The 26718-nt window shown below is 41.2% G+C and overlaps 1 protein-coding gene across 11 annotated transcripts in view; it reads right to left on the bottom strand.

Annotated features, from left to right (window-relative positions):
• CCDC88A (coiled-coil domain containing 88A) overlaps positions 1-24641 on the bottom strand; it is a 132329-nt gene extending 107688 nt beyond the window's left edge. For all 11 annotated transcript variants that reach the window (XM_040993443.1, XM_040993444.1, XM_040993447.1 and 8 more), the window contains exons 1-2: positions 23780-24641; positions 23583-23683 (exon numbers count right to left, since the gene is read on the bottom strand). In XM_040993443.1, the coding sequence (XP_040849377.1) occupies positions 23583-23683; positions 23780-23842 (164 nt within the window). In that variant the 5' untranslated portion in view covers positions 23843-24641. The remainder of the gene's footprint in view (positions 1-23582; positions 23684-23779) is intronic.
• Between the last annotated feature and the right edge of the window lie 2077 nt (positions 24642-26718).

The following is a 26718-nucleotide window of genomic DNA, read 5'->3' as shown; positions in this document are numbered from 1 at the left end:
GACTTTGCAATAAAAATAAATAAATCTTGAAAAAAAAAAGATCCATTTGGGCCAGATTGATTCACCAGCCCATATGGGAGTCCTCAGATTGGCTGTTAGCATAGAGCATCTCTGACTGCCACATGCCAGTCCACAAGAAATCTATGTTTGGGGGCCTGTCTGGCGGGGCTGGGCACCAGTACCCGACTGAGCGCTGGACAGAGGATGAGTCAATTAGGCAGGGTCATGACACTAACCAGCAAGCAAGAGAACCAGGTCCGTGGGTAGAGTCTGTGGCGGATATGTGGGTCCAACTCTGTGGAAATACAAGTCCCTCTGGTTAGCTCGCTCAAGAGTTGGGGTGATGATGGGCTGAACCAGGAGGTGTGACCATGGAACCTGCCATCACTCACAGGTAAAGGAATCAACAACAGTCTGGCCAGGTCAAGGAAGCAGTAACTGAATATGCATCCTAATACAGAGTGTGGGGTAACCCGGGCTGCAACATTCACCAGTTCATACAAGGCCAAAATGGAAGGATAGACTATGCTGGGCACTGGCCTAACACCCACTGGCATGTATGAGATCTAGGTCTGGGAGTGGGTCAACTGGGGAAAATTGGGAAACTCCCCTACTGGGTCACAACTCTCACTGATGATCACATGGTCCAATCCTGGGGGTCAGGCAAGCTGTGCATAGCAGCTCCAAAGGCTGGCTAATGTACGGATTGGTAATGGAAGGGGTCGGACCGGGCAGGTCCGAGCAAACCTTAGCTCACAAGCAAGAACAGAAATCAGGATGGAGTACAGGTCATGCTGAGCTAGGCTCTTACACTGGCTGGTTTGCATGAGCCAGGGAAGCCAGGACACAGCATCGAAGGCAAAGGCCAAGATAGGTGAGGGGCTAAGCCAACTGGGTCAGAGCAACCACTGGCATGTGCATGGACTGACTGGGGAGCTAAGAGGACATCCCAGCTGGGCTGGGGTTCCCACCGGTGAGTGCAGGGGCCGGTGTGGGGGCAATGTTCTGGTCTGGATATGGCTGCAGTTTCCCTTGGCACAAGTGTGGACTGGGGCTGGGCACTCTGAGCTGGGCTAGACTCTAGCACCATCTGGTGCTCTGGAGGACCAGGGTAGATGCAGGACAGACCTGGCTAAGTTTCTGCCCCTAGTGAGTCATGTGTGAGCCATGTCTGGGTATGGATGAGCCTTGTTTGGGCTGAAACATCCAACAGTAAGAACTGGAACGGGGTGAAGGCCAGTCAGGAAAGGCCACTGTTCCTGCTAGGACAGGAGGTAGACTAAATAGGGCTGGTCCATGGACCCACCAGTATGCGCAAGATCTGGCATAGGGAGAGATTCTGATGGAAGAGCCTGGGCAAATCATCTGGCAGGACACAGTACCTGCAGTTGAGCTCAAGAACCACGATAGGGAGCAGCCCAGACCAGGCCAGGGAAAGGTACCCACAGTCACACATTTGGAACAGGTTTAACAAGTTCACATCAACTGCTGGTGAATCCAAGCACCAGAACAAAGTGTGGGTCATGCCAGGTTTGGATGCAACACATACCAGTACATATTACGGCTAGCACTGGGTGCTGGCTGGGCTGGGCTAGGCTGTAACCCCCACCAATGGGAGCTGGAACTGGGGATGGGCTGGGCCAAGCTACAGCGTCCACTGGCAAATGCCGAGGTGAGGTGGGCTGTACTAGACTGAGCCGCACCAGACTGGGCCGCAGTATCCAACCAGCACACATGAGAACCAGTGGGGGAGGGGGAAAAAGCCGGCAGGGTGAATGGAGAAGGCTCTCCTGCTGGACCGCAACTCCCACTGGAGAGCGTGAGTTGGGATGGGGCAGACCAGAGCAGGCAGAGCTACAAGACCCGTGGGCCTCATTGTGAGCTAGATCAGGGAAAGCCAGGCTGGGCTGACTGTTCAACGGATGTAAGCATAAATCAGAGTGGGTGAGGGTTGGTTGGGCATTGCTGCAGCATCAGCAGGCAGAGGCTGGCACTGGGGCTAATTCTGTCAAGCTAAACCGTAGAACTACCTGCAGAGAGCATGATCTGGGGGTGAAAGTGGCCCAGTAGGAAAAAAGTGGACCCCTAACTCTTGGGCTACCACTCCCACTGGACAGCATGAAAACCAGGACAAGGGTAGGCATGGCTAGACAAAACAGCAGCTGCCAGCATGTGTCTGGACAGTAGGGCTGGTTGGGTTGAATTAGGCTTAAATGTCCACTGACATGTATAAGAGCTGAATGGGATGTGGGACATACTGGACAAGTCTGCTGTACATACTGGCAAGCGTGGGAACCAGGGAAGGGGACAGGCCTGGTGGGGGTTTTTGAGAGTCACCCTGACTAGGCTGCAGCTCCCACTGGTTTGTGTGAGGGCCGAGTATGAAGTGGGAAGGATTGGGCTGGACTGCAACACCCACAGGTTCATGTGGAAGACAGGTCTGGAAGCAGAAAAGACCTAGCAAATGCAATCACCAGCATATGCATAAGCTGATTGGGGAGATGGACTGTGTTGGACCCTGTACTGGCATTCACATGCAACAATCGGGTCTGGGATCACATTAGACGAAGTTTCTTTGGGGATCCCTCCAACTAAACTGCTAATCTCAGAACCCCAACCATGAAGAGAATTGCAGGTTCCATGGTCTGACCATAGAGTGCATGTGTCAAAGCTGAGCCACCTCAGAGGCTCAGATGGAACGGTGGACAGTATATACAAGTGCACATGGAGGATATGTGGTCCATCGGAGCCTGCAGAGGACACCACAACAGAGGACGGAGGGCAGAACAAATCATTCAACTACCCAGCCATGTGTTGGCACTGAAGATCTGGACAAAGGAAGACTCTAAGGTGAACTATGTCAGCCAGCATTTTCTGGAGAGATTTCATTGTGCTTGGAATGGCAAGATTGGCAGCAATTCAGAACTGTTGCACATTCAAAACCACTTGAGTAGTGGCCTTGGACTATGCCCAACATTGGGAACCTTGGGATGGGGTGGAAGGTTGGGTGGGGCTTCTCCCTTGATCTCCCTCCTTACCCAAGATACATACACACAAAAATGTGGAAACAATGGTCTTACCCACTTTCCTGTAACCTTTGACCCTTTGTACCCTAATCAACTATGTAGATGTTATCAAAACTAAAAAATATTAATCACTCATAAACCATTATATAAGTTTCATTTTTCCTGTAAAATTTAAAAAATCTTAAAAATAAAATAAATCAGTCTTTAAATTGTTTTACCACTAATGCATAATATTTACTAATATTACACAATGTTTTCTACAAAATATCCTTTCTCAGGATAACTTTCTTTTTACTCCTATTTTATTCCTGAAAGGGTACTGAATTTTTTTTTTTGATTTTTTTTTTATTATTACATTGCATCATGAGACACAGTTTTACAGGCACTGGGATTCCCCCCTCCCCTCCCCAAAACCCGCTTCCCGCCCCCCCATGGTGGATTCTTCCATCTTGTTGCATTAGCACAGATCAAATTCAGTTGAGATTTTTTTTCCTTGCAAGCATCTACAAAACATAGAGTCCAGCATCTTATTGTGCAGATAAGTTCAACAGTTTCATGGGGAGACAGTCTCTGGTCTGAAGGTACAGCCGAAAGAATATCATCCCAATCAATTGAAAGCCCCGACATTACATCAGTAACAATTTATAACGTACCAGAATTAGTTGATATGATATTGTGTAACCAGCATGTTCAAAGAGAGAGAGAGAAAACAACAACAACAAAAAGAGTACAAGTTCTGAACCACATCCTATGACTTCTACATTGACATTACAATTATTAGTTTCTATACAGCTGGGTTCTATACACCTTAAAATGGCTATAGATTACTATTCAGCTGTCTCATGTCTACTTTAATTTTAGTATTTAGCAGTTCATAGTGTTGAAGCCTGATTTTGCAGAACCTGGCTGTTTTTCGGGTAGTCTAGCTCTATAACTGTAACAAGACATATGTCAACAGTTTAGGTGCAGCTTGCAGAATAAAGAAGCAAGACCCACACCTGTCGCATTATACAAAAATCAGCTCTAACTGGCTCAAGGACCTAAATTTACACCCAGATACCATCAAACTATTAAAGGAAAACATAGGAAACACACTCCAAGATATTGGAACAGGGAAAGACTTCTTAGAAAAGACGCCCAAAGCAAAGGCAATCAAATCTAAAATGAACAAATGGGACTACATCAAACTAAAAAGGGTACTGAATTTTATCAGTTTTTACCCTACAACACTTCCATATGGTCTTTTGTCTTAATGTGCAAATATGTTAATTGCATTGTTACACTGTTTCTAATAATCATCTTCAAAACTCAGAGAATATAATTCCTCAGCCCTACCCTACAGAACTTCTAATCCCTTGCTTGGGTTTGTATTTCCATCATAGAAGAACTGTATTTTGGGGATGGTACAATGGCTCAATTTCTAATCGTCTGCCTGTAAGCAGTGGATTCCTGTAAGGGTAGTGATTCATTTTCTGGCTGTTTCACTTCCTATCCAGTTCCCTGCTTATGGCCTGCAAAAGCAATAGAGTATAGCACTTTGTGACCCTGCACCCACATCGAAAACCTGGAAGAAGCTCCTGGCTTCAGGTCAGCTCAGCTCGGCCACTGCAGCCACTTGGGGAGTGAACCAGAGGACAAAACATCTTTCTCTGTCTCTCCTTCTCTGAAAATCAGCATTTTCAAAGTAAATTTAAGAAAAAAGAATTTTTTTTTGTCTCGCACTTTCTGACCACACTGTAAAATCCTTGATAGTAAAGAACATATCTTAATCACTTTTTTACTTTTAAAATTTAGTACATTTTCTAAAACACATACTGCTTGAATAAATAAAAATAAATGAAACTAAGACAGGCAAGGAACAATACTTCAAAAACTGGTGCTTTCTAATGAGAGTTGTGAAAATTTCCAAGCTGACAACTCACTTGACAGCCTGGAATAGATACTTCCCACTAAAGTTTGCGTCTCAAATATCAGTTGAGCAAGAGTCTTAAACCACAATTTGAAATCTGCACATCAAAGGAGAATTTTAGTAAGAAAGGCTAAGACCAAACCATGACTGATTTATGCTTAGTACAAGGGAAATAGTAAAGTCAGAGCAGCCCAAGGCAAATCAGAATTCAAGTGGAAAAGTGAGCCTCTGAGGTAAACACACCGACTGTAACTGGTTACTCACAAAAAAGGAAACCATATTACAGAAATCATGTGTCACAGGGGACAGACAAAAGCATAGTCAAGGGGGCAGCGATAAGGCATAGTGTATAAAGCAACCACCTCCAAGTGGTCTGGGAGGAGAGGCCCACAGGCTTGGGTTCCTACTAACCCACGAGGGAGACCTGGAAGAAGCTTTTGGCTCCTGGCCTTAGGCAGGCTCAGCCCCAGCTGTGATAGGCATTTGGGGGAATAAACCTGTTTCTCCTCCTTTCTAACTGACTTACAACAAATAAAATATATATTTTTTAAATTTATCTTTATTGAAAGGTAAATTTACAAAGAGAAGGAGAGACAGAAAAAAAGATCTTCACCTGTTGGTTCTCCCTACAAGTGACCACAATAGCTGGAGCTGAGTCAGTCCAAAGCCAAGAATCAAGAGCCAGGAGCCTCTTAGCAGTATAGGGTCCCAATGCTTTGGGCCATCCTCTACTGCTTTCCGAAGCCACAGAAAACCTTTCTAAAAAAAAAATAATGATAATAATAAAAAGATAGGAACAGATGGAAGGAGAAAGGGAGGAAGGGAGAGAGAGGAGAAAAGAGAGAAAAAAAAGAGAAAGAAAGAAAAAAAGAGAGAAAATGTAGCTGTAAAAGATGATTCAAGTGTTTGGTCCCCTACACCCATGTGGGAGATCTGGAAGGAGCTCCTAGCTCCTGGCTCCTGGCTTCAGATGGGCCCAGCTCTGGCCACTGTGTGATCTGGAGACTGAACCAGCAGATGGAAGATTGCTCTTTCTATCTCTGTCTCTCCTCTCTGCAAATCTGCCTTTCAAACAAAAATAAATAAATCTTCAAAAATTAATTTAAAAACTAGCATGGTAAGGAAGTTCTGCTATAAAAATTGAAAATGGAAGAGAAAAACCTCATGTAAGCAACTCTGGTCCCTTTTTAGCAAATTACTCATTGAGTACCAATTGTATTGGTCATATTATTCAACGTGTAAAGACTTGGTTTAGATAATCTACTGTCACCAGGAGAAGAGAATAACAATGTTCCTACTAACAGAAGTACTGATATCAAATCACGTAAAATTGATCTGCAATCACATGGAGTAAATACCTTTCCTCTCTAGCCTTCTTCTATCTTTTTATTTCTGTTTAAATATCCATACACACCTCTCCCCCATCCTGTAACTAATTTATATATTAACATGTAGATCTAAAAAATGACTTCGAGGTATCTAATTCTGCCATAAGTCACAAAATTATAATTCACACTAGCAATCTTATTAACATTCTAGAGTTCTCTCCTTCATTCTGTTTTAACCTGTTCTCTCACTGAAATCAATTAGAAAAAAAAGAATGTTAGAAAAGATTTCAGCAATATTATTTATAAACCCATATGTACAATAAAGCACTCTTTCATCTCACTGAGTATATTCCCAAATCTGTCTTCACAGTAAGTAATCAAACCGAAGAGGATCCATTCCTGTCTTCCCTGCCTTCTTCCCGCTCCCATTAGTTAAAATGCTTTTGAACATTAATAGAGGGAATTGTTTAATTTTCATAAATCAGTAACATTAGTTGAATTCTTTCAGAAATCCAAGGAAAATTTTTAAACAGAACTTAAGCTAGTCTTTCAAAAGGCTGCAAGAAAAGTATTTCAATGGAGATCATAAAGAGATAGGGACAGGACCTAGTGCATTAGCCTAGTGGCTGAAGTCCTTGCCTTGCATGCACCAGGATCCCATGTGGGCACCAGTTTGCATCCCGGCTGCTTCACTTCCTACCTAGCTCCCTGCTTGTGGCCTGAGACAGCACTAGAAGATGGCCCAAAGCCTTGTGACCCTGCACCAACATGGGAGACCTGAAGAAGCTTCTGGTTCCTGGCTTCAAATTGGCTCAGCTCTAGCCACTGCTGATACTTGGGAAGTGAACCAGCAGACTGAAGATCTTTCTCTCAGTATCTCCTCTGTATAAATCAGACTTTCCAAGAAAAAAAACTTTTAAAAAAGAAAAATAGGGATGAAGTTTTCTATATTCTGTAAAACTGCACTACCCTGTGTAAAAAAAAAAAAAAAAAAAAAAAAAAAAAAAAAAAACCCAACTTTGAAATGAGTACATTTGAAGCTTCTGTGATCTGCCAGAAAGCCTACATGGTTATGACCACTGGATATAACACAACATTTTTTCTATTATCACAAACTTTCTGGAATTGGAGATCTAAGTAACCACTAAGAAGCAGATTTAGAGAACAATGAAATTTCAACTATAAGGGTCAATTTCCCTTTCACTACTTGCTAAATTTGAGTAACAGTCATATGACATATGCTAGAATCATGGGAAACAAGCTCTATCACCCCAAGGATAGCATCTTTTTATGAGAGAGAAACTTCTCAGGTGAAATTACCAGAAAGGTCCTTTGTTTCATGCCCATGAAAAATAACTGAAAATTTAAGGATGAATTTACAGAAAGTTATGCAAATCAATTAATAACTTTAAGAAAAACACTATTGGGCTTTGTAACAGCTGCAATAGTACAAACACTAGTTAATAAATAACTATACAAGATAACAATCTGAACAGAATAAAAAGAAACATAAATGAAATACAAAAAGCTAAGTTGCGTAAATTATCAAGAAATCAACTAATAATGCCCAAAGGAATGAATTAAGAAATGTCAGGGAGAATCAAGATGGCGGCAAAGGATACAGACATGTTTGAGATAACAGAGAATCAATCATTAGGGTAAAGAACACAGATTACAGAAAAAGATAGGGGTCAGGAAGTCAACAGGGAGGTACCTGGAGAACCCCTGGACACAGGGAAGAGGCAATGGCAGTGGAGCAGTGTTACAGGGAACAGAAAACCCACCAGCCACCAGTGAGCTATGATCCGGACTCCAGTGAAAACCAGGGATCCAGCAGTGGCCACAGATCAGCCCCTGCAGAATCCAGGTGGGAGCTTGGGTTCACATGGGGAGTTCAGGAGCTGAAGGCAGGCTGGGACTGGCCAATCCCGCGGAATTACTTTAGCCCACCAAAGAACAGAAAGGGAGCTGCAGACTCCGCAGGGCAGACTGGTGGTAGGTCTGATCCAACAGCACAGGGATCAAACACCGGAATGGGTGCATTTCCAGATAGTCACACCCAGCTGATCCCATGGGGGGACAGCGCCAGCTCCGCATCCTGCAGGATCTGTGTGGTCCCTGGATAGGAAAACCAACAGCCCCAGCTCTCCAGCAGTGCTCTGCCGGGCGCCATCTTGTGTGTATTTAGAAAAGATCAGTGCTGCCTATAAACCAGTTATCTGGAACAGCTGGCATCTTCCTAACCCAGAACACTGATTGAACATAAAAACTGATTTGTAGTTTTGCAGGTAATATATCTTAGAAATCTGCACTAAGGAGAAAAATACACCAAACAGGATTGCAATGTGAAAAGTTAAAAAGAAGAGACAGAAGCATAATGGATGTTACCAAAGACTCTCCAGTAAAACAACAAAAGCCTCTGCCAACCTCAGAGATAACTGAGGAAGACATTGAAAAAGTGGGGGACACAGAATTCAGAAAACTTATTATAAAGCTTCTGACCAACAATAAGAAGCACAAAATACAAGAGTTCAAAGAATTTAAAGAATTTGTTACACAGGAAATGAATCAAATGAAAGCTGACATTTCAGAAGTTAAGAATAAGTGGAACAAATAAAAAGTACAGTGGAGAGTCTACAAAATAAAATGAATGAAGCAGAAGAAAGAATATCAGAACTGGAAGATATTTCTTGTCACAAGGGGGAATCAAACAAAAAAGCTGGAAGCAGAGCTGGCCAAGCTAAAAAAAAGTATCCTAGAACTAAAAGATACAATTAAAAGGCCCAACATAAGAATTACAGGATTTCCAGAAGGTGCAGAAACAGCAACTGGGATTAAAGATGTATTCAATAAAATATTACGCAAAAATTTCCCTAATCTAGAGAAAGAACTGGGAAACAGCATACGGGAGGAGCACAGGACTCCCAACAGGGTTGACAAAAAGCGACCTTCACCAAGACACAAGATAATTGAGCTCTCCTCCGTTGAGCTTAAGAGAAAAAAAAAATCCTTAAATGTGCATGTGAAAAAAATCAAGTGACCTTTAGAGGAACCACAGTCAAACTTACAGCTGACCTCTCAGAGGAAACACTACAGGCCAGGAGAGAACGGAGTAACATATTCTAGACTCTAAAAGGGAAAAATTTTCAGTTTAGAATAACGTATCCTACAAAACTCCCCTTTGTCTTTGAAAATGAAATTCTTCCACAATAAAGAACCTGCCCTACAGCTAATACTCAAAGATGTTTCTAGTGAAACAGGAAAAAAATAGCAGCTACCAAAACCAAAGGCAAATGTGGAGAACATCCCACTAAAAGGCCAACAAAAAACTCAACCAAAGAACACCACATTATTAAAATGAAAGAACCAAACTGCCATCTATCCGTATTAACATTGAATGCAAATGGTTTAGATTCATCAACCAAATGCCATAGATTAGAGCATAGATCAAAAGACAAAATCCACCTATCTGCTGCTTACAGGAGACACATCTTACTAACAAAGATCAGAGGAAACTGAAAATGAAAGGATGGAAAAAGATATTCCAAGCAAATGGAAAGGAAAACATACAGGGGTAGCCATTCTTATATCAGATGATAATAGACATTGATGTGAAAAACATTAAGAGATGAAGAAGGATACATTTAATGATCAAGGGATCCATTCAGCAAGAAGAGATCAGCATAATAAATATATATGTGCCAAATGCCAAGGCACCTGACTACGTGAAACAAACATTAATGGACTTACAGAGAGAAATAAATTCCAATACAATCATAATGGGTGACCTTTTAATACTCCTTTAAAATGAATGGACAGATCAAAAAACAGAAACTCAGCAAAGAAACAACAGAATTCACCCAAACTCTAGAGCAAATGGACTTAGTTGATATCTACTGAACCTTTCATCCTTCAGAGAGAAAATAAACTTTGTTTTCACCAGTGCATGGAACCTTCTCCAGAATTGACCATGTTATAGGCCACAAAACAAGCCTCAGCAAATTTAAAAAATCAAAATTATACCACACGTCTTCTCAGACCATAATGGAATGAAGTTAGAGACCAATAAGTCAAAACACCTAAGAAGACTTGAAAACACATGGGGACAAGAACTATACTATAGAAATGATATAAGGGAACTCAGTGAGGGTGCAGAAATTGGGGAAGGGATAAGGGAAATCCCAGGGCCTATGGAACTGTATCATAAAATGATAATAATAATAAAAGTAAAATAAAAAAAAAAAGAAATGCCAGGATAGGCATATTATCACTATATTATGTAGTTAATTAACAAAAACAAAACAAAAAAACCCACAAACTAAAAGTTTTACTCTGTAGAAATTAATTGAGATGTGACAGAATGAGGATTACTATTTTTACTAATTCTTTTAAACTCACAGCACATTTTTGCTTCATTAAATCTGTCCATTCTCTTTACTTCTAGGAAAAAAAATTTGTAATTGTGTCTTTCACCTCACTGAAGCATATTTAATGAAGCCAAACAAGATGTGCAGTCTGATATTAGGGATTCACAGCCAAAAGACATGCAGGAAATTTAAGCATAAGCCACAGAAAACAAAACAATAAAAATTCTTATGTGAAAAGGCTACATCCTCTGTAAAGGCAAAAAATACATTCCTGTGCGTATTTTAAGCATTGTTAATATTATGAAAATCACAGCATAGAAACTTAAGAAACTGTGGCCTATTTTATACACATTCTGCTTCTCATTCTGTTTACTACATAAACTTTTAAAGTTCCAAACACTCAAAAACAATGACATTTTGATCAGCACTTTTTAAAAGCATATAGTTTTCTTTAAAGAATGTATTTCTGGAAAGGCCTTTTTCTAAAATAAGAGATGAGCTACATGTAAGTGTGAGCAAGAACCATTCTCATCAAACACAGCTGCTTTTGAGACAATACAATCTCAAATCAATCACTTTTTATAGGATGGAAAATGAAAACACTACTGGCAAATGGTCTAGCAATATAGTTCAAATTTGTCCAACCAGAAGTTAAATGCAACAAGGCAGAAAAAGACCCTCAAGCAATTGCATTTATAAGTGGCCTACTTATGACAAGCCGCATTAATTCCAGTTACAATAATACATAGATAATAGTATTACCTACCATTATACACAAAAAATTTTAAATTAGAAGTTGAGGGAAAAGCCAGCAATTCTGTAACACTAATACTCTAAACACTGGGTCCTAGTATGATTAAAGATCATGTCTTTATTTATTCATTGACTAATATGTTTGAGAAACAGGAATCTGATACTTTTAATGGCTTTTTGATCTTCCATCACAACTGCAAAACTGCCACGGGTCCTCTTGGACCATCTGCTCTGTAACAACGCTTAACTGACATTGGCTAAGCATCCTCAGTGCTTCTGCTACTTAGGCTCAAGGTTTTGATCATGCCACAGTAACTTAAAACTCCCTGTATATACTTTTTAATTCTTGAGGTATTTTATATTGCAATATAACTACACAACATTTGAAAATCACTATGATACACTGGAAATGGCTAATTTATGTATATAATTTCAAATTTACATTAAACCTGAACTTTTACTTTATGAAAAATAATTAGCTGGGTAGATATCATTACCATTAAGAGATATCCACAAACTAAGGTATCTCAGTCTTGAGTATAATTAGGGAAATAAGTGGTTTTCTTTTTTTTTTTTAATTCCTTCAACCTAATTTCTTCCTCTTCTCACTTCCTCACAAGCTCTATTACTATACATGATAGCCAGCAATAAAACATAATAACACAATATTTTATGTATTTACAGAATGTTTTTATAATCTTTACAGTAGCTGCTCCAAGTCATTCCTCGAGAGGGAAGTGTGTTACAGGGAAATCACCACACAGAAATTACAGACTTGGTCCCTTTTAGATACATGAGAGCTTCAAAAGGCTCATAGAAAAATGAATTAAAACAAAGATACCTGGGTGCAAAAATTCTTCTGGGATACAAAAATTGCCTTTTTATAACATAACTTCTCCATGAATTGTTGAAGACCTGTTGTATTTATTACAATTTTAGACACATTAAATTAAATTACCTTTCCAAAAGCTGAAGAAAATCTCATACTTTTTAATTAATCCAGGATAGGGTTGATAATACATAAATGAATTTACAAGCAAATGCAATGCTTTAATTTAAAATTTTTAAGCACAGAGCAAAATGAACAAAAATCCAATATATGCACATAGATACATTTAATTTTTTTCTCTAAACTGGATAAAATGGCTGAAGACCTACCCTTTATTTCTTTTGGAATTTAAGTCCTTCAAATATTAAAACACCAGAATCCCTTTTGCCTCTCTCTTTTTTAAAGTTATTTACTTATTTGAAAGTAAGGGTCATATAGTGATAGAGTAACAGAGACTACCATGTCCAGATGTAAGGACACAATGCAACATGCATCCCTACTTCCAAATCAAAGATGAAACTGATGGACATACCTAGATAATGGCATGATGGACTGTCTGACATTGTCTGTACCAGCAATATCAGGGCATACTTAAATAACACACTGATGGAATCATAACTCCTCATGAAGGAATACAGTCTTGTAATAATATGGGGCAAATCAGTTGTGGGGGTGGGAATATGTAGGGGAAGAATTCCAGACTCTACAGGATTCAAAATAAAAACTAAGAAACAAATAATAAAGTGCTTCCTTCAGGTAAAGAGATGAACATTCTCCAGTCAATAAAGGAAAAAGGAAGGAAGGAAAAATGAAGCAAAGGAAGGAAGGGTGGGTGGGTCAGGGTGGGCCCAGGCCAAAGCCAGGAACCAGGAGCTTCCTCAGTATCTTCCACATGGGTACAGCAGCCAAAGCACTTGGGTCATCTACCACTATCTTCCCAGGCCATTAGCAGGGAGCTAGACAGAAAGTAGGGCAGCAGGCATTTAAACAGGTACCCGTATAGAATGCTGGCATTGTAGGTGGTAACTTAACCCATTATGCAAAATACCACTGCTACCCTGTCTCATGTGCTCCTGAGACTCATTTATTCATATGGGCAATACTTGCATATTTACTATATTAGATATAAAAATTAAATTTAAAAAATCGTTAATATAAAGAAATAACAACCTACAGTATGTTGACACAAAAAACATTTTCATGATATCTATCTTCTCCAAAACAGGAGAATATTTACTGGGGAGCAATATTCATTTACATCATTGTAAAAATTCTTCAATGTTTGCCTTATTACGGGACAACTGGGACCTGGCACAATGGTTCAACTGATTAATCCTCCCCAGTTCTTGTTGCAGCTGCTCCACTTCCCATTCAGCTCCCTGCTTGTGGCCTGGTAAAGCAGTGGAGAATGGCCCAAAGCCTTGGAACTCTGCACCTACATAGGGGACCTGGAAGAAGCTCCTGGCTTCACATCAGCTCAGCTCCTCCAGACACTGTGGCTACAGGGAGGGTGAACCAGAGAATGGAAGCTCTTTCTGCTTCTCTCTGTAAATGTGACTTTCCAATAAAAAAAAATCTTTGGAAAAAAAAAAAGACAACTGGATTCTTAGACCTACTCTGCATTACGTATGTTTCTATATATTGTATGACTTGAAGTACAAGAAAACCTCACTTTACAAAAACACAAAATCAAAAAAAAAAAAAAAGAAAGAGTATTTTAACAGCCTTTTCAGATTATTATTGGTATTTTTTTGATACTTCCAAAATTTAGTATGGTAACTTTCTTCAAGGTTAGTTAAAATGTGGATTGTAAAACTGTCTCAATAAACTTTTCCTATTGTTTAACATTAAAATTCACTGCTGTGACAAGTTGAATTCATCTTTTAATACAAATGGCATGACTTCTTAACATTATACACTGGTCATTTGGAAAATACTCATTTGCTGAATTACATAAATCTTTAAATGTTGGCATAATAATAAACATAAAGAAAATAACATTGATTAGTATTACTTCCAATTTCATCCATAGTCTTTAAACACTGAGAAACTGCCAAGATCATGCACTGTATGAGTAAAATATTGTCACTCACAAAAATAAAATCCGCTGTTTTCCTTCAGGCTCACTTTATTTCTGAAACAATTTTTGCCCAATATCAAGTCTGAATGGCCACAGTTTATAAGTTATTTGTTATTTCAGGTTAGAATGATGTTACACAAAGTAAGAACTTTGTTCAGCCCACAACTCAAAAAATCATGTGAGTACTTTTCTCTGAGATAAATCATCACACTTCATTATGCAGCAAAACTGTCTTACACTCCTCCCAACTTGTTCCACAGAAATTAAAAAGACATACATTCAAGGATCAAGTGGCTTTTACTGCTTTTTCAAGGACATTTGAAAGGGAAGCTGAACAGACTGATTATTTTTGCTGCAAGTACACAATGTAAAGAATAATTACTAATCCAATTCTGTACAATTCTCTAAAACATACCAACATGTCAACACTTTTACCATCTTTGCTTTTGACTATCATCACTACTTGTGTAGCACAGGTTTAAAAAGAAAAAAAAAAAGGTAATGATATTTTAAAATATCCTATCTACTCACTTGCAGAGAGCTAGGAAAGGATAGACAGACCCAAAGGGGAAGTGAGCACAAGAGCACTCCCATGTTCTGGCTGACGCCCATCTGCTCTGGGAACTAAGTTCAGATCTCGCCCACGGTTGTCATGAACACATGAGGAGAAGCAACATCACTGCCCAGCTACTGAACCCAGCAACTCCACTATGGGGAGTGGGAATCAGAAACGCTATGTCAAACATCTGCCATAATAACATGCAGTATGATGAAAAGAATTTTGACCTGATAGTCAACATTGAATGTCACTAGTGACTAGGTTCTGCTGATGTCATTGTAAACACCACAGTATCAGGTAATTCAATTTCTGTTCTTGGTATAAAGGTCTAAGGACTTAATATGACACAAATCAGTACATTTATAAAGTCAAGTAACAGTTATTTATGTAGTGGTCAACCACATGACCAGCATGAAAATATAAAAAACCAACAGAACCAATGGGCTGTACTGATCTATGGTGGAACCTTTATTCCCTATCTTTAAATAGACAGGGCCACAGAGGTTTATTTCACTCGCTTTAATTAGTATTCTAGGGAATTGTCTCTTCCAGATTCAGCAGTTACACAGACCCAAGAAATCCCAAAGTGAGCCAAGGTTCAGTTAGTTACTTGCGTGGATCAATAAGAATACACACACAAAAAGGTAAGGAATTGTTAGTAAAGAAGTTAAATAAACTGTGGTATGGTCCACAAATGGTCCAAGAGAAATACATCATTTTGAAGACTTTCAGTTTAATAAAATGGTACATTCATTTTAGAAAACAAAACAAAAAAAAAACCAGATTTTAGCATATTTTGAATATACCTGTGAACAACAATATTGATGGATTATTGAGTGTTCAGAAAGTCAAATAATCAATACAGAACTTTTAAAATGTATACTCCTAGCTAATCAAATTTGCTTATGGTAGGTGGGAAAAACTCAGAGAACTATCCATTGCTTTTTGCCCTTTCTCTTCACACAGACAAAACTTTGAATCCTCACAAGTAAGTCAGTATGTTGAACCTTAATTCTGCCATCATCTTTCACTCTTTTTAGAATTCTATCAATTATTTTGTAAGCCCACTTGTTTGCTCCTCCTCCAGTCAGATAGCTCACTGTGATGCAGTACTTTCCCAGGTAGACTTAATGTCATCTACCACCATTGAGCCATCCTTTACAATTGTCTCTGCCTATTTCCCACACTTGCTCCAAGCACTCTTAGAATTTCAACTGCACTGGCTCACTGATGTAATCACACTACTTACAACAGTGCACAACTAATGCTTGTTAAATATAAATGAACAAATTAACTCTAAAACGATACAGAAGAGATTTTCCTAAAGTAACACTTTGATCTCCAAACAAGGAGTTATAGGTGGCTCTCCAGTTTCTGTGATACCCAATTTAAATAATATTAAATTCACATCTCCCATAATCTATATAGTTCACTCACATTTATGCACCTTTATATTATACTACTACCTGGCTTGGATCCTCTACTAAAACTAGTCTCATTTCATCTCCCAATAATATATTCACTATGGTTTTTCCTCAAGATGCCTCCCGAGCCTAGAAATCCTCCTCTCCTCATCAATGGTATCAGTCTGTAAGGTTTGATTCAAATCTAACTTTCTCCACCTTGAGGTTTCCTAACTTTTATACTTCCAGAGGTCAAATCTAACTCACTAATAAACACAGACACACCACTCGTAAGAAAAGGGCAAAAATTTCTCATAGAGATTTTTTTTCAAATACATGCTTGAGATCACTCACCACTCAATACCAATTTGTCTTAATCAAAATATATTTGCATAACCAATACACTCAAAATTAATAAAAATGAGACGTAATTTTGAAGCATTATGAACTGGAAGGGAAGCGGGGCTGCCGGGATAGAACTGGCACCCACATGGGATCCTGGGCGTGCAAGGCGAGGACCCTAACCACTTGCGCCACCACGCTGGGCCCTTGACACATCGTTTAAAGTAACTTTTAAACAAGGCAAAGTTCAACATCTTTTTTTTCTGAACACTTGCATTACCTGGGACTTTAATGGAGCTCACTTTCCTAAACCAATCTTGGTAAACATGTATAAGGATATCATCTCTCCATTGGTCTTCCTCCATTACTTCTCATCCTCCAGTTACTTTGTAGTAACATAGATCTTAATCAACAATAAAGACCCAAAGCTCAATTTTTTTCCTAGTCTTTACTAGAAAGAACATAACACATTAAAAAAAAATTCCTAAAAAGCACTTAAATATTTCCCAAATCCTGTTTTTATTATTAAAATAAGGATTATGGTTATATAAAATTTAAAGACAACTATTAATTTTTTCTTAGTAATAAATTATTCTTCAACAGGTGACTCAGGCAGCTGGGTTCTTGCCTCCCAAGTGGGAGATTTGGGTTGACTTCGTGGCTCCCAGCTTCAGCCTGGCCCAGCCTCTACCACTGTTGTGTTAGGTAAGAAAACTAGCAGATAGGAGCCTGCATCTTTCTTTTTTAAGATTTATTTATTTTTATTGGAAAGGCAGATGTACAGAGAGGAGAAGAGACAGAGAGAAAGATCTTCTGTCCAATGATTCACTTCCCAAGTGACCACAATGGCCGGTGTTGTGCCAATCCGGAGCCAGGAAACAGGAACTTCCTTCCAGGTCTCCCATGTGGGTGCAGAGTCCCAATGCTCCGGGCCATCCTCAACTACTTTCCCAGGCCACAAGCAGAGAGCTAGATGGGAAGTGGCACTTCCAGGATTAGAACCAGCGCCCACATGGGATCCCAGCATGTTCAAGGCAAGGCCTCCTCCAACCACTACGCTATCATGTCGGGCCTGGAGCGTGGATTCTCTATCTCTGTTGTTTGAATTGTTATTACAATGGCAAAGACCAACTTTCTATTTGAACTCAAAATTATAATTTTCACTTTTAAAATAATCAAGAGATCACAGCTTATTAATAAGGAAGGAAGTTCCTTCTCAGCAATGAATTATGGCCTTAAGTAACGTTCAGAATTACAATCTCCAGAAACCTCAAATTCTACTAGTTCTCTTTGACCTTAACCTATTCTTTCCAAACTCTTCACTCCTTCATCTCTTCTACTCTTAATCCTCCCACCTTCTGAATAAAACCTATAGAACTTTTGTCAGTTTTTGAGCAGCTAAACATTACAGGTTACCCACATGCTGACTGGCTCGCTATACATATGTTGCTTCAAAACCTTAAATAAGCTATCAACTCTACATGACAATACTTCTATTCATTTTTAACTAACCTGACTCCCCTATATGATTCCCTCCACAAATGGCTGCAATGACCAGAGCCAAGCCCAAGCAAGAGCCTGGTGCTTCTTCCAGGTCTCCTTTGTGGCTGTTGCAGCTATTTTAGGAGTGAACCAGCAAGCAGAAAATCTATCTCCTTCCTCTCTTTCAGTTTGCCTTTCAAACAATCTATCATATATATATGAACATATATATGTATGTATGTATGTGTGTGTATATATATATTATATATATAGACATATTTCTAATTCCAGTCAAGTTGGAGTACTAACAAGAACAAAATTTAGTGTCTTTCCTGAAAAAACTCGAGAAAACAAAATACCTCTGGAAGTATAAAACAAAATGTTTTTCAGGGTACTGAACATCAGACAGCCAAGGTCACTGATCTCTGACAGATGGGCAACAACCTAGATTCCAAGAATCACTCCCAGCTCACTGCCGTAAAGAGTCCCCAGACCACAGAACAAAGGGGAAAGCCAGGCAGCACAATGTGATCTATGTCGAGGAGATGGAACTGAGACTAGAAACAGACGGATAACATACAGAAGACAGAGGAACTGAGAGAAGAAAGCTGCACAGAGATCGGTCAAGGCTAGCTCTTAAATGTTCAGCTAAGTGCGTATTAATGTGCACTTGTGGTAGAGCCACCCCAGCATAAGGAAAAGACCACCAAAAAGGATCAGGGAGAACACCACCAGTTACCTTGGCCACCAGCTGGGCACGCAGAGGGTTTTGCCAGATTATTGCCTGAACTATCAGCCAAAAAAAGATCAACTGTTTCCAAGTAACTAAGCTGAATCCCAGAATAAAGCTCAAAATCTTGTTTAATGGAACAGAAAAATATCCAGCACACAAAGACAAGGTAAAAGTTCAATGATCTGGTATCAAGTAGAAAGTAAGAACACTCTATAATGATGTCCAAATATGAAGTGACTGAATTACTGACATGCACATCAACCCAGTTGTACCTACAGTCTCTATGTCCAATAAATTAGAAAAAGAGCACAAGAACTTTAAACATGGAAGACACAGAAAGTTCAATTACTACATCAGAAATGAAAAATATGATGGATGGGATCAAAAGTAGATTAGAGGGCCCAGCATGATAGCCTAGTGGCTAACGTCCTCACCTTACATGTACCGGGATCCCATATGGGCACCGGTTCCTTCTCTGATGCCCCACTTTCCATCCAGTTCCCAGTGGTCTGGGAAAGCAGTCGAGGATGGCCCAAAGTCTTGGGACCATGCACCCATATGGAAGAGTTGGAAGAAGCTCCGGGCTCCAGGCTTCGGATCGGCTCAACTCCAACCACTGCATCCACTTAACGAGTGAACCAGTGATAGAAGATCTTCCTCTTTGTATCTCCTTCTCTCCATAAATCTGACTTTCCAATAAAATAAATAAACCTTTTTAACAAAAAAAAAAGAGAGAGAAGAAGATCTGATATCACAAAATAAAAGATGAACAAACTTTGGGAGACATCCCACTAGACTACTCAAAACAAACAAGAAAAGGGAAAAACAAACTTGAGCAAGTTTTAAGGCAGTATCAGGAACTCCCTTTCTCTCCTCTATTTCTTTGCCTTTCTTTTTTTTTTTAAAAACACTTTTTTTTTTAAGATTTATTTTTATTATTTTTTTTATTGGAAAGGCGGATATACAGAGAGGAGAGACAGAGAGAAAGATCTTCTGTCCGATGATTCACTCCCCAAGTGAGCACAATGGCCGATGCTATGCCGATCCGAAGCCAGGAGCCTCTTCCGGGTCTCCCACACGGGTGCAGGTTCCCAAAGCTTTGGGCCGTCCTCAACTGCTTTCCCAGGCCACAGGCAGGGAGCTGGAAGGGAAGCGGGGCTGCCGGGATTAGAACCGGCGCCCATATGGGATCCCGGGCGTGCAAGGCGAGGACCTTTAACCACTTGCGCCACCGTGCCGGGCCCAATTTCTTTGCCTTTCAAATAAATAAATCTAAAAAAAAAAATCAAGCAGTCTAATCAGATTTCTGAAAGGTAAAAAAGGGAATGAGAGACTGAATATACGCAAACATATTTGAATAAATAACTGCTGGAAAATTTCCAAATTTGACGGAAAAAAAAAAAGACTCAAATCCATGAACCTCAACACACTCCAAGTACCACAGTTTCACTTAAAAAGAGTTCATAGTGCCTGGTACAGCAGCCTAGTGACTAAAGTCCTTGCCTTGCACGTGCCAGTCCCTAAAAGAAATCAATCCTTTGCACAGGTCCACATCTGATCCAGATCCCTGCTAACAGCCTGGGAAAGTAGCCAAAGCATGCTACAAGCCTCGGCCTCTTGCACCCACGTGGGAGATCCTAAAGAAGCTCCAGCCTTCAGACCATACCAGCCCCAGCCATTGTGGCCATTTGGGGAGTGAATCAGCAGATTCACTCCTTTTCTGTAATTCTGCCTTTCAAATAAACAAACTTTTTTAAAAAAAGAAATGATTCTTAATCACAAAATTGTAAGCAAAAATAATCTAGAAATTACTTAAAGACAGATGCTTCGGGCCTGGCACAAGCCTAGCAGCTGAAGTTCTCTCCTTGAACACGCCAGGATTCCATATTGATGCCAGTTCTAATCCTAGCAGCCCCGCTTCCCATCCAGCTCCCTGCTTGTGGCCTGGGAAAGCAGCTGAGGACGGCCCAAAGCCTTGGAATCCTGCACCCGTGTGGGAGACCCGGAAGAGCTCCTGGCTCCTGGCTTTGGATTGGCACAGCACCAGCTGTTGTGGTCGCTTGGGGAGTGATTATCATTGAACAGAAGATCTTCCTCTCTATCTCTCCTCCTCTCTATATATGTCGTGACTTTCCAATGAAATAATAATAATAATAATAATCTGAATAAGTAGTAAAGCAAATCCTAATGGATCTGCTGTATGGCAAAAGGTTAAGCCAATGCTTACTACTGACATCCCATATGTAGTACTGGCTCTGGTTCTGACTGCTCTGCTTCAGAGGCAGCTTGCTGCTAATTTGCCTAAGGGAGCAGAAGCTGAGGTGCAAGTACTTGTGCCCCTGCCATCCAAACAGGAGATGTGAACAGAGCTCCAGGGTCCTGTACTCGGCTCGGCCCTGCCCCTGCAGCCATTTGAGAAGTGAACCCAGTAGATGAAAGATTCCAGTCTGTCCCTCTCTGTCACTCTGTCTTTCAAATATGTACACACACACTTTAACCAAAAAAGGTCCTAGCAATTTCAAAATTAGCAAAATACAGCTTTTTAAAAAAATTTTTTGTTGTTGTTGTTGGAATGGTAGATATACAGAGGAGGAGGAGAGACAGAAAAGATCCTATATCTGCTGGTTCACTATCCAAGCGGCCACAATGGCCGGAGTTGTGCCAATCTGAAGCCAGGAGTCACAGGAGCTTCTTCCGGGTCTCCCACATAGGTGCAGGGTCCCAAGGCTCTGGGCCATCCTCGACTGCTTTCCCAGACCACAAGCGGGGAGCTGGATGGGAAGTGGAGCAGCCAGAACACAAACTGGTAATCATATGTGAACTTGGTGTGCACAAGGTAAGGATTCAGCCACTGAACCACTGCACCAGGAGCCAAAATGCAGTTTTTAAAACACTGTTTATTTTGTTGCCCTAAAAGTTAAATAATTCACTAAAATAAACTTGTGATCTTATTTCGGCAAATTATTCTTAAAAGACGCAAGAGCATTCTTTCCTTTTTCTGATTTTTTTTCTTCTTTAATTTATATAGGTCATTCAGGACAAAATTAGGACACTGACAACTTTTTCAAACAGAGGTGGAACTGAAAACACGCTAGCCAATTTGAGGCTTGGAAAGGAGCAAGTCCTCCCAAAAAAACAACTCCCTGGCAACTACTATTTTGGAACATCAGTATTTTCAAAATACACCTATATGCAATGGAAAGAAGCCAACATCCTTGTTTTAGCACCTTAGTTAACTACTCAGAACTCAAAACACTCCAATTTCGGGTGGGTGGGGGGAGGGAGGGAAAGAAATCCTGTTTTTTGAAATCCATTAAAATAGAAAACTAAAGTGCAGATTTTTGTAACGGCACTTTTTTTTAGAAGTAAGTACGCCTGTCCAAAATTTTCTGAAAAAAATAGTAGACGTATGGAAAAAGGTGAATTTCTACAATAATGGCTACTCTTCCTGTCATGTGTTGCTTCCTAAAATAGAAGTTAAACATTTTTACCATTTCATATGCGAAAATAGTAGGACATTTCAAAAATAAACAATTTCACGGGATAGCTGCCATAATACATTTACTAAGCCTACAAATAATTACTGACTAATCTTTTAAAGAAAAATATCATACATACATTTAAGTACCATCAACATTTCTTCGGCAGCCTATACAAACACAGCACTTTTAGAAAGTGTATAGTAGTAGTATACTTTCCAGTGGAATCAGCATATATAGAAAATAGGGGAAAAAAAAAAACAACCTCTCAGCACACAAACTCTAACAGGAACAAAATTTGTGGAATTAATGTCTAGTCTCATCAAAACAGAAAAATCTAAAACACAGAATGGCTATATTTTGTGCAAAAATTCTCAAAGCAAGAGTAAGATGTGTCTAGATGTTAGCAACTACTGATTCATGATGCACTAATTTTGCACTTACATAAAAGATGAGAACGTCTTTCAATGGAAAGTTCCAAACTACTCTTGTAATCAGATTCTACTCAAGAATAAAGCTAAATACTCAACATCTTAAACACAACTGTAATAATTCAGTTTGATAAACTATACTGAGGATCCGGAATGGGAGGAGGGTTACAGTACCACCAGTGAAATACACACAGCTGTTTTTATTTCCCTAACCCAGCTACCATATTAATATAGACCCAGCACTGTAAGAGACAAAGATGTGTCTACTAATCATTGGCTAGCCAGTTACCTAAGACTTCCAACGATGTACAGTTCAAAAGTAAGGACATCCTGAAATGATGCTTCAAACATGAAGCAAAGAACCACAGTCAAGACCTGAATCATAACAGCAGCAGCCCTCCTCAGCAATCCCAACTGTGGACTCAAAATCTCTCTTCTGTTCTTAAACCTAGCCCCCAAATGTGAGTGTAACAGTAAGTGTATTCTTGGACACAAAGGTTAACAAGAAACGGTTCTGCATCCAATGCACATAACTTCAGTCAAGCCTTCCCTCTCCCCTAGGACAGTGAATTGTTCACTCCTTCCCTCTTTCTCTTCAGCAGCGTACCAACCAGGGCACTATGTGCTCTGCTTCTCAGCACTGATGACAATAAATGACAATACAAGCTTGTCAGAAAGAAAAAAAAATCACAAAGTTCCTCTGTTTTCATAGGTGTACATTTGTGCTTGCGATAGATGGACTCCCTCCGATTCTTCAAACACCTTGATTTTTCTACCCAACGCACCAAAAGGAGGGGCTAGCCTCAAGCCCACAGTGTATATGATTTCTCTAAGCAAACGAGTCACGCAGGAAGGACTCACATTTGGAGCATGACCTGGTTCAGGAACACCCCATCCACCAAAGCCACATACTCCTCCAGGCTGGTCCCGGTTCCTGCGGCCAGGGGTCCGAACGTCTTCACCTACGACACGAGGATCACACGGCCATCAACGCCCACCTCCATGTAGACAGCCACCAAGAACACAGCAAGAGATACAATAAAGACCATTCCACTTACCCAAGTGACCAAGGGACTGGTCATGAACTGCTCCAAAAGGGGAGTAAAGATTTCGTTCTCCATTTTACAGATTCTCGTTTGGGGGGGGGGAAAAAAGGAACTACCACAAAAAAAAAATATGTCTAGGGAATAGGTCTCAAAACGTTCAAACAGAAGTAAGTAAAAATCAATTAAAGTCCATTTTGGCAAGGCAGGAAAACCCCATCGGAGAGAGGGGGCAGGGTCTCCCTCCTCAAAAGACACCCCAGAGGGAAACGAGCCGAAATCCGGAGAAGCGGCTTCAACAGCCCCCACGAGCAGCAGCCTGCGCTGGAAATGTCGGTACCGGGCAAGGAGGGGCAGAGAAAAGGCATCTGGAGGAGGAGGAAAGGGAAAAGGGGGCTGGAGCAGCAAGACAAAAAGCCCGTCAAGGTTGCCCAGCGCCTGGAGGAGCCAGGCGAGCGGAACTGCCCCTCAATGAATTAACCCCAATGTGGGCTAAATGAAACACGGCGTTAGAGACCACGGAAAGGGCTCCGAGGGGCCGCCAGGCTCGACCTCAGCGTTTCGCTCTCCACGTTCCACCCACCGGTGGGCATGGAGCCGCTCCGACCCGCGAAGCCTCCTCCCCGGTCCGCAGCCCCTCGCCGCCGACAGGCAGGGCTCGCCCCTTCCCCCAGAGCAGACACCTTTCCTCCGCCGCCCTCACGCCTCGCCTCCAGCCCCCTTCCCCTCCCCGGGGGATGGGGGCTTGAATGTGCGTCTCTAAACCTCCGGCTGCTCGAGCCCCGCCAGCCTTTTCAGCGCGCCTCCGGGAAGCCCTGGCACAAAATCACCGTCGAGCTCCAACCTCCTCCTCCGCCCTCTCTGGAGGAGCCGGAGTAACGGCCTCAGAACCGCAGTGCCGCATCACACCCCGCTCCTCGCGGCCCAAGCAGCGCCCGCCGGGCCGCCGTCAAAGGGAAGCGCAGCTCCCTCCGCGCCAGTATCCTTCCGCCGACTCCCCGCCCCTCACGCGCCGCCGCCTCTGGATTGTGGGAGAAGAAAAACCGCTGCATGAGCGCGCCCCCGGGAGAGCGCGGCCCCGGGCCGACCTCGCCGCCGCCCAGATTGGGAAGCGGGCGCGCGCCCGCGGCAGCTGCTGCGGTGGCCCCGGCCTCGCTCGCGCTCGGGATGGTTGCCAGGGCCTGGGGGGCGGGGATGGCGAAGGCAAAGGAAGGGGTCTGTCTGCTCGCTCGCTCGTGCCTAATTATGGTTTATTTCCTCCCCGAGTGCCGTCTTTGATGTGTGAAGGAAAGGAAACGAAATTCTCTTTTTAAACATGAGGGATGCAGGCAGCTTTTTCGGACAGTTTGATCTGTTAAGCATGCTTTGCTCCCCAGCAAAATGGAATGGCAGAATTCACTGCAGCGAAGGGCAAAAGGACGCGAGCCACAAGTTGGTTCTTTTCTTTTTTTTTTGTAAGCATCTAGCACGCCAAAGCATGAATGCAAGTGGAATATAGTAGGATTTTTAAATAACCAAATCTGTCTTTCAGCATGTTGCTACTCCCTGACCAGAGCAAACGTGATTTAGATTTTTTCTTGAGGGGTGGGGAGAGGAGGAAGACGATTTGGCCATTGAAAAAAATCCAAACAAATCAAAATCTATGAAGAGGGAACATTTGGAAGTCATCCAACTTGGGTGACAAATAAACAAGATTACATATTTACCATAAATCTCTATGCTATGCATGACTGGAACCGTCAAGATAATTTTAACAGTTCCCCAGCAAAATCAAATGCTACTCTTCATTTCGAAGAGAAGTATCTTTTTCTTGGAATTCAAATGGGAGAAAATGCAGTATTATAGATTCACAGTGTCTGCTATGTTTGCTCTTTATAAATATCTACTTTGAGTGCTTGCATGCTATTTTAAGTCGGCAGAGAGAATGTTTTTATCATAGCACTGATTTAAGAAATAGCACAATCTTAATTAGGTAGTCAGTTGAGAGCTTGGGCTCTGGAGTTGTCCCGCGTGGTGTCAATACTTAATCAGCAATGTGAGACAACATCCTATGTTAGGCAATATTGAAGCCTCTCCCAGCTTCACTTTCTTTTGTAAAGCAGGAATAGGAAGAGAGTTCAGTGAAGTGGTAGTTTGTAATAAATATTCTATGATATTGATGTTGTTTTCCTCATGAGCGCCCTAAAAGTAAGAAATCTTTGGCGGGAACTTCAAGAGCAACTTCTACTTCAGTTAACCAGCAAGCTCCTTGCTTTGGGAAACAAAAAAATACATGTCCTTATGAAACGATCTTAACTACAAATAGGATGTTTTCAGGTGACATACGGCTAGGAGGGAACAGTAGAACCTTGCATTGCCTGAGTCATCCCCGTTGCTCGAATTCTTTCCCTTCTATTCTTGATGACTCTGACTTAGTCACAGTTCTCTGGACCGTGAGAGTAACGGCAGACAGAGGGAGAGCGAACAACAAGAAGGAAGCATTGCTTCCAGTAGCAGCCCAGTGCTCAAAATGGCCATGTGACTTTGTAATCTTGTATAAACTTGAGAAAACACCATGCAAGTTTCCATACCTATGCCAAAGTTTATCCCAAAACAGAGCACCTACTTCATCCAGAGATAAAACACCCACAGAGTAGTAGTAAGGGCAAGGGCAGATGGTGACCGAAGGGTTAGCACAGAGTTGTAGATGAAGATAGCATTGTTTATCCAATATACATTTAGTATCCAGCCCTCAAAGAAATCTGGATTCCCCTCTATAGCCAGATGGCCCAGATGCTTCCATCTATCTTTAGGTTTTACACACACACACACACACACACACACACACGAGAAGAAACATGAGGAGTTAATTGTAAAAACAGGAAACTATAGACCAGACTGAGGTCTGGAGGAACTTACTTGAAAACATACCAATTCACAATTCCCCAGTTTAACAGCAGTCTTGGAAACGCTTT

Source organism: Ochotona curzoniae, unplaced genomic scaffold (assembly GCF_017591425.1).
Source record: "Ochotona curzoniae isolate NIBS_2020 unplaced genomic scaffold, NIBS_Ocur_1.0 contig_883, whole genome shotgun sequence".
NCBI classification, from domain to species: domain Eukaryota; kingdom Metazoa; phylum Chordata; class Mammalia; order Lagomorpha; family Ochotonidae; genus Ochotona; species Ochotona curzoniae.
Note: the sequence above shows the minus strand (reverse complement) of the source record. Positions and strands in the feature narration are given on the sequence as shown.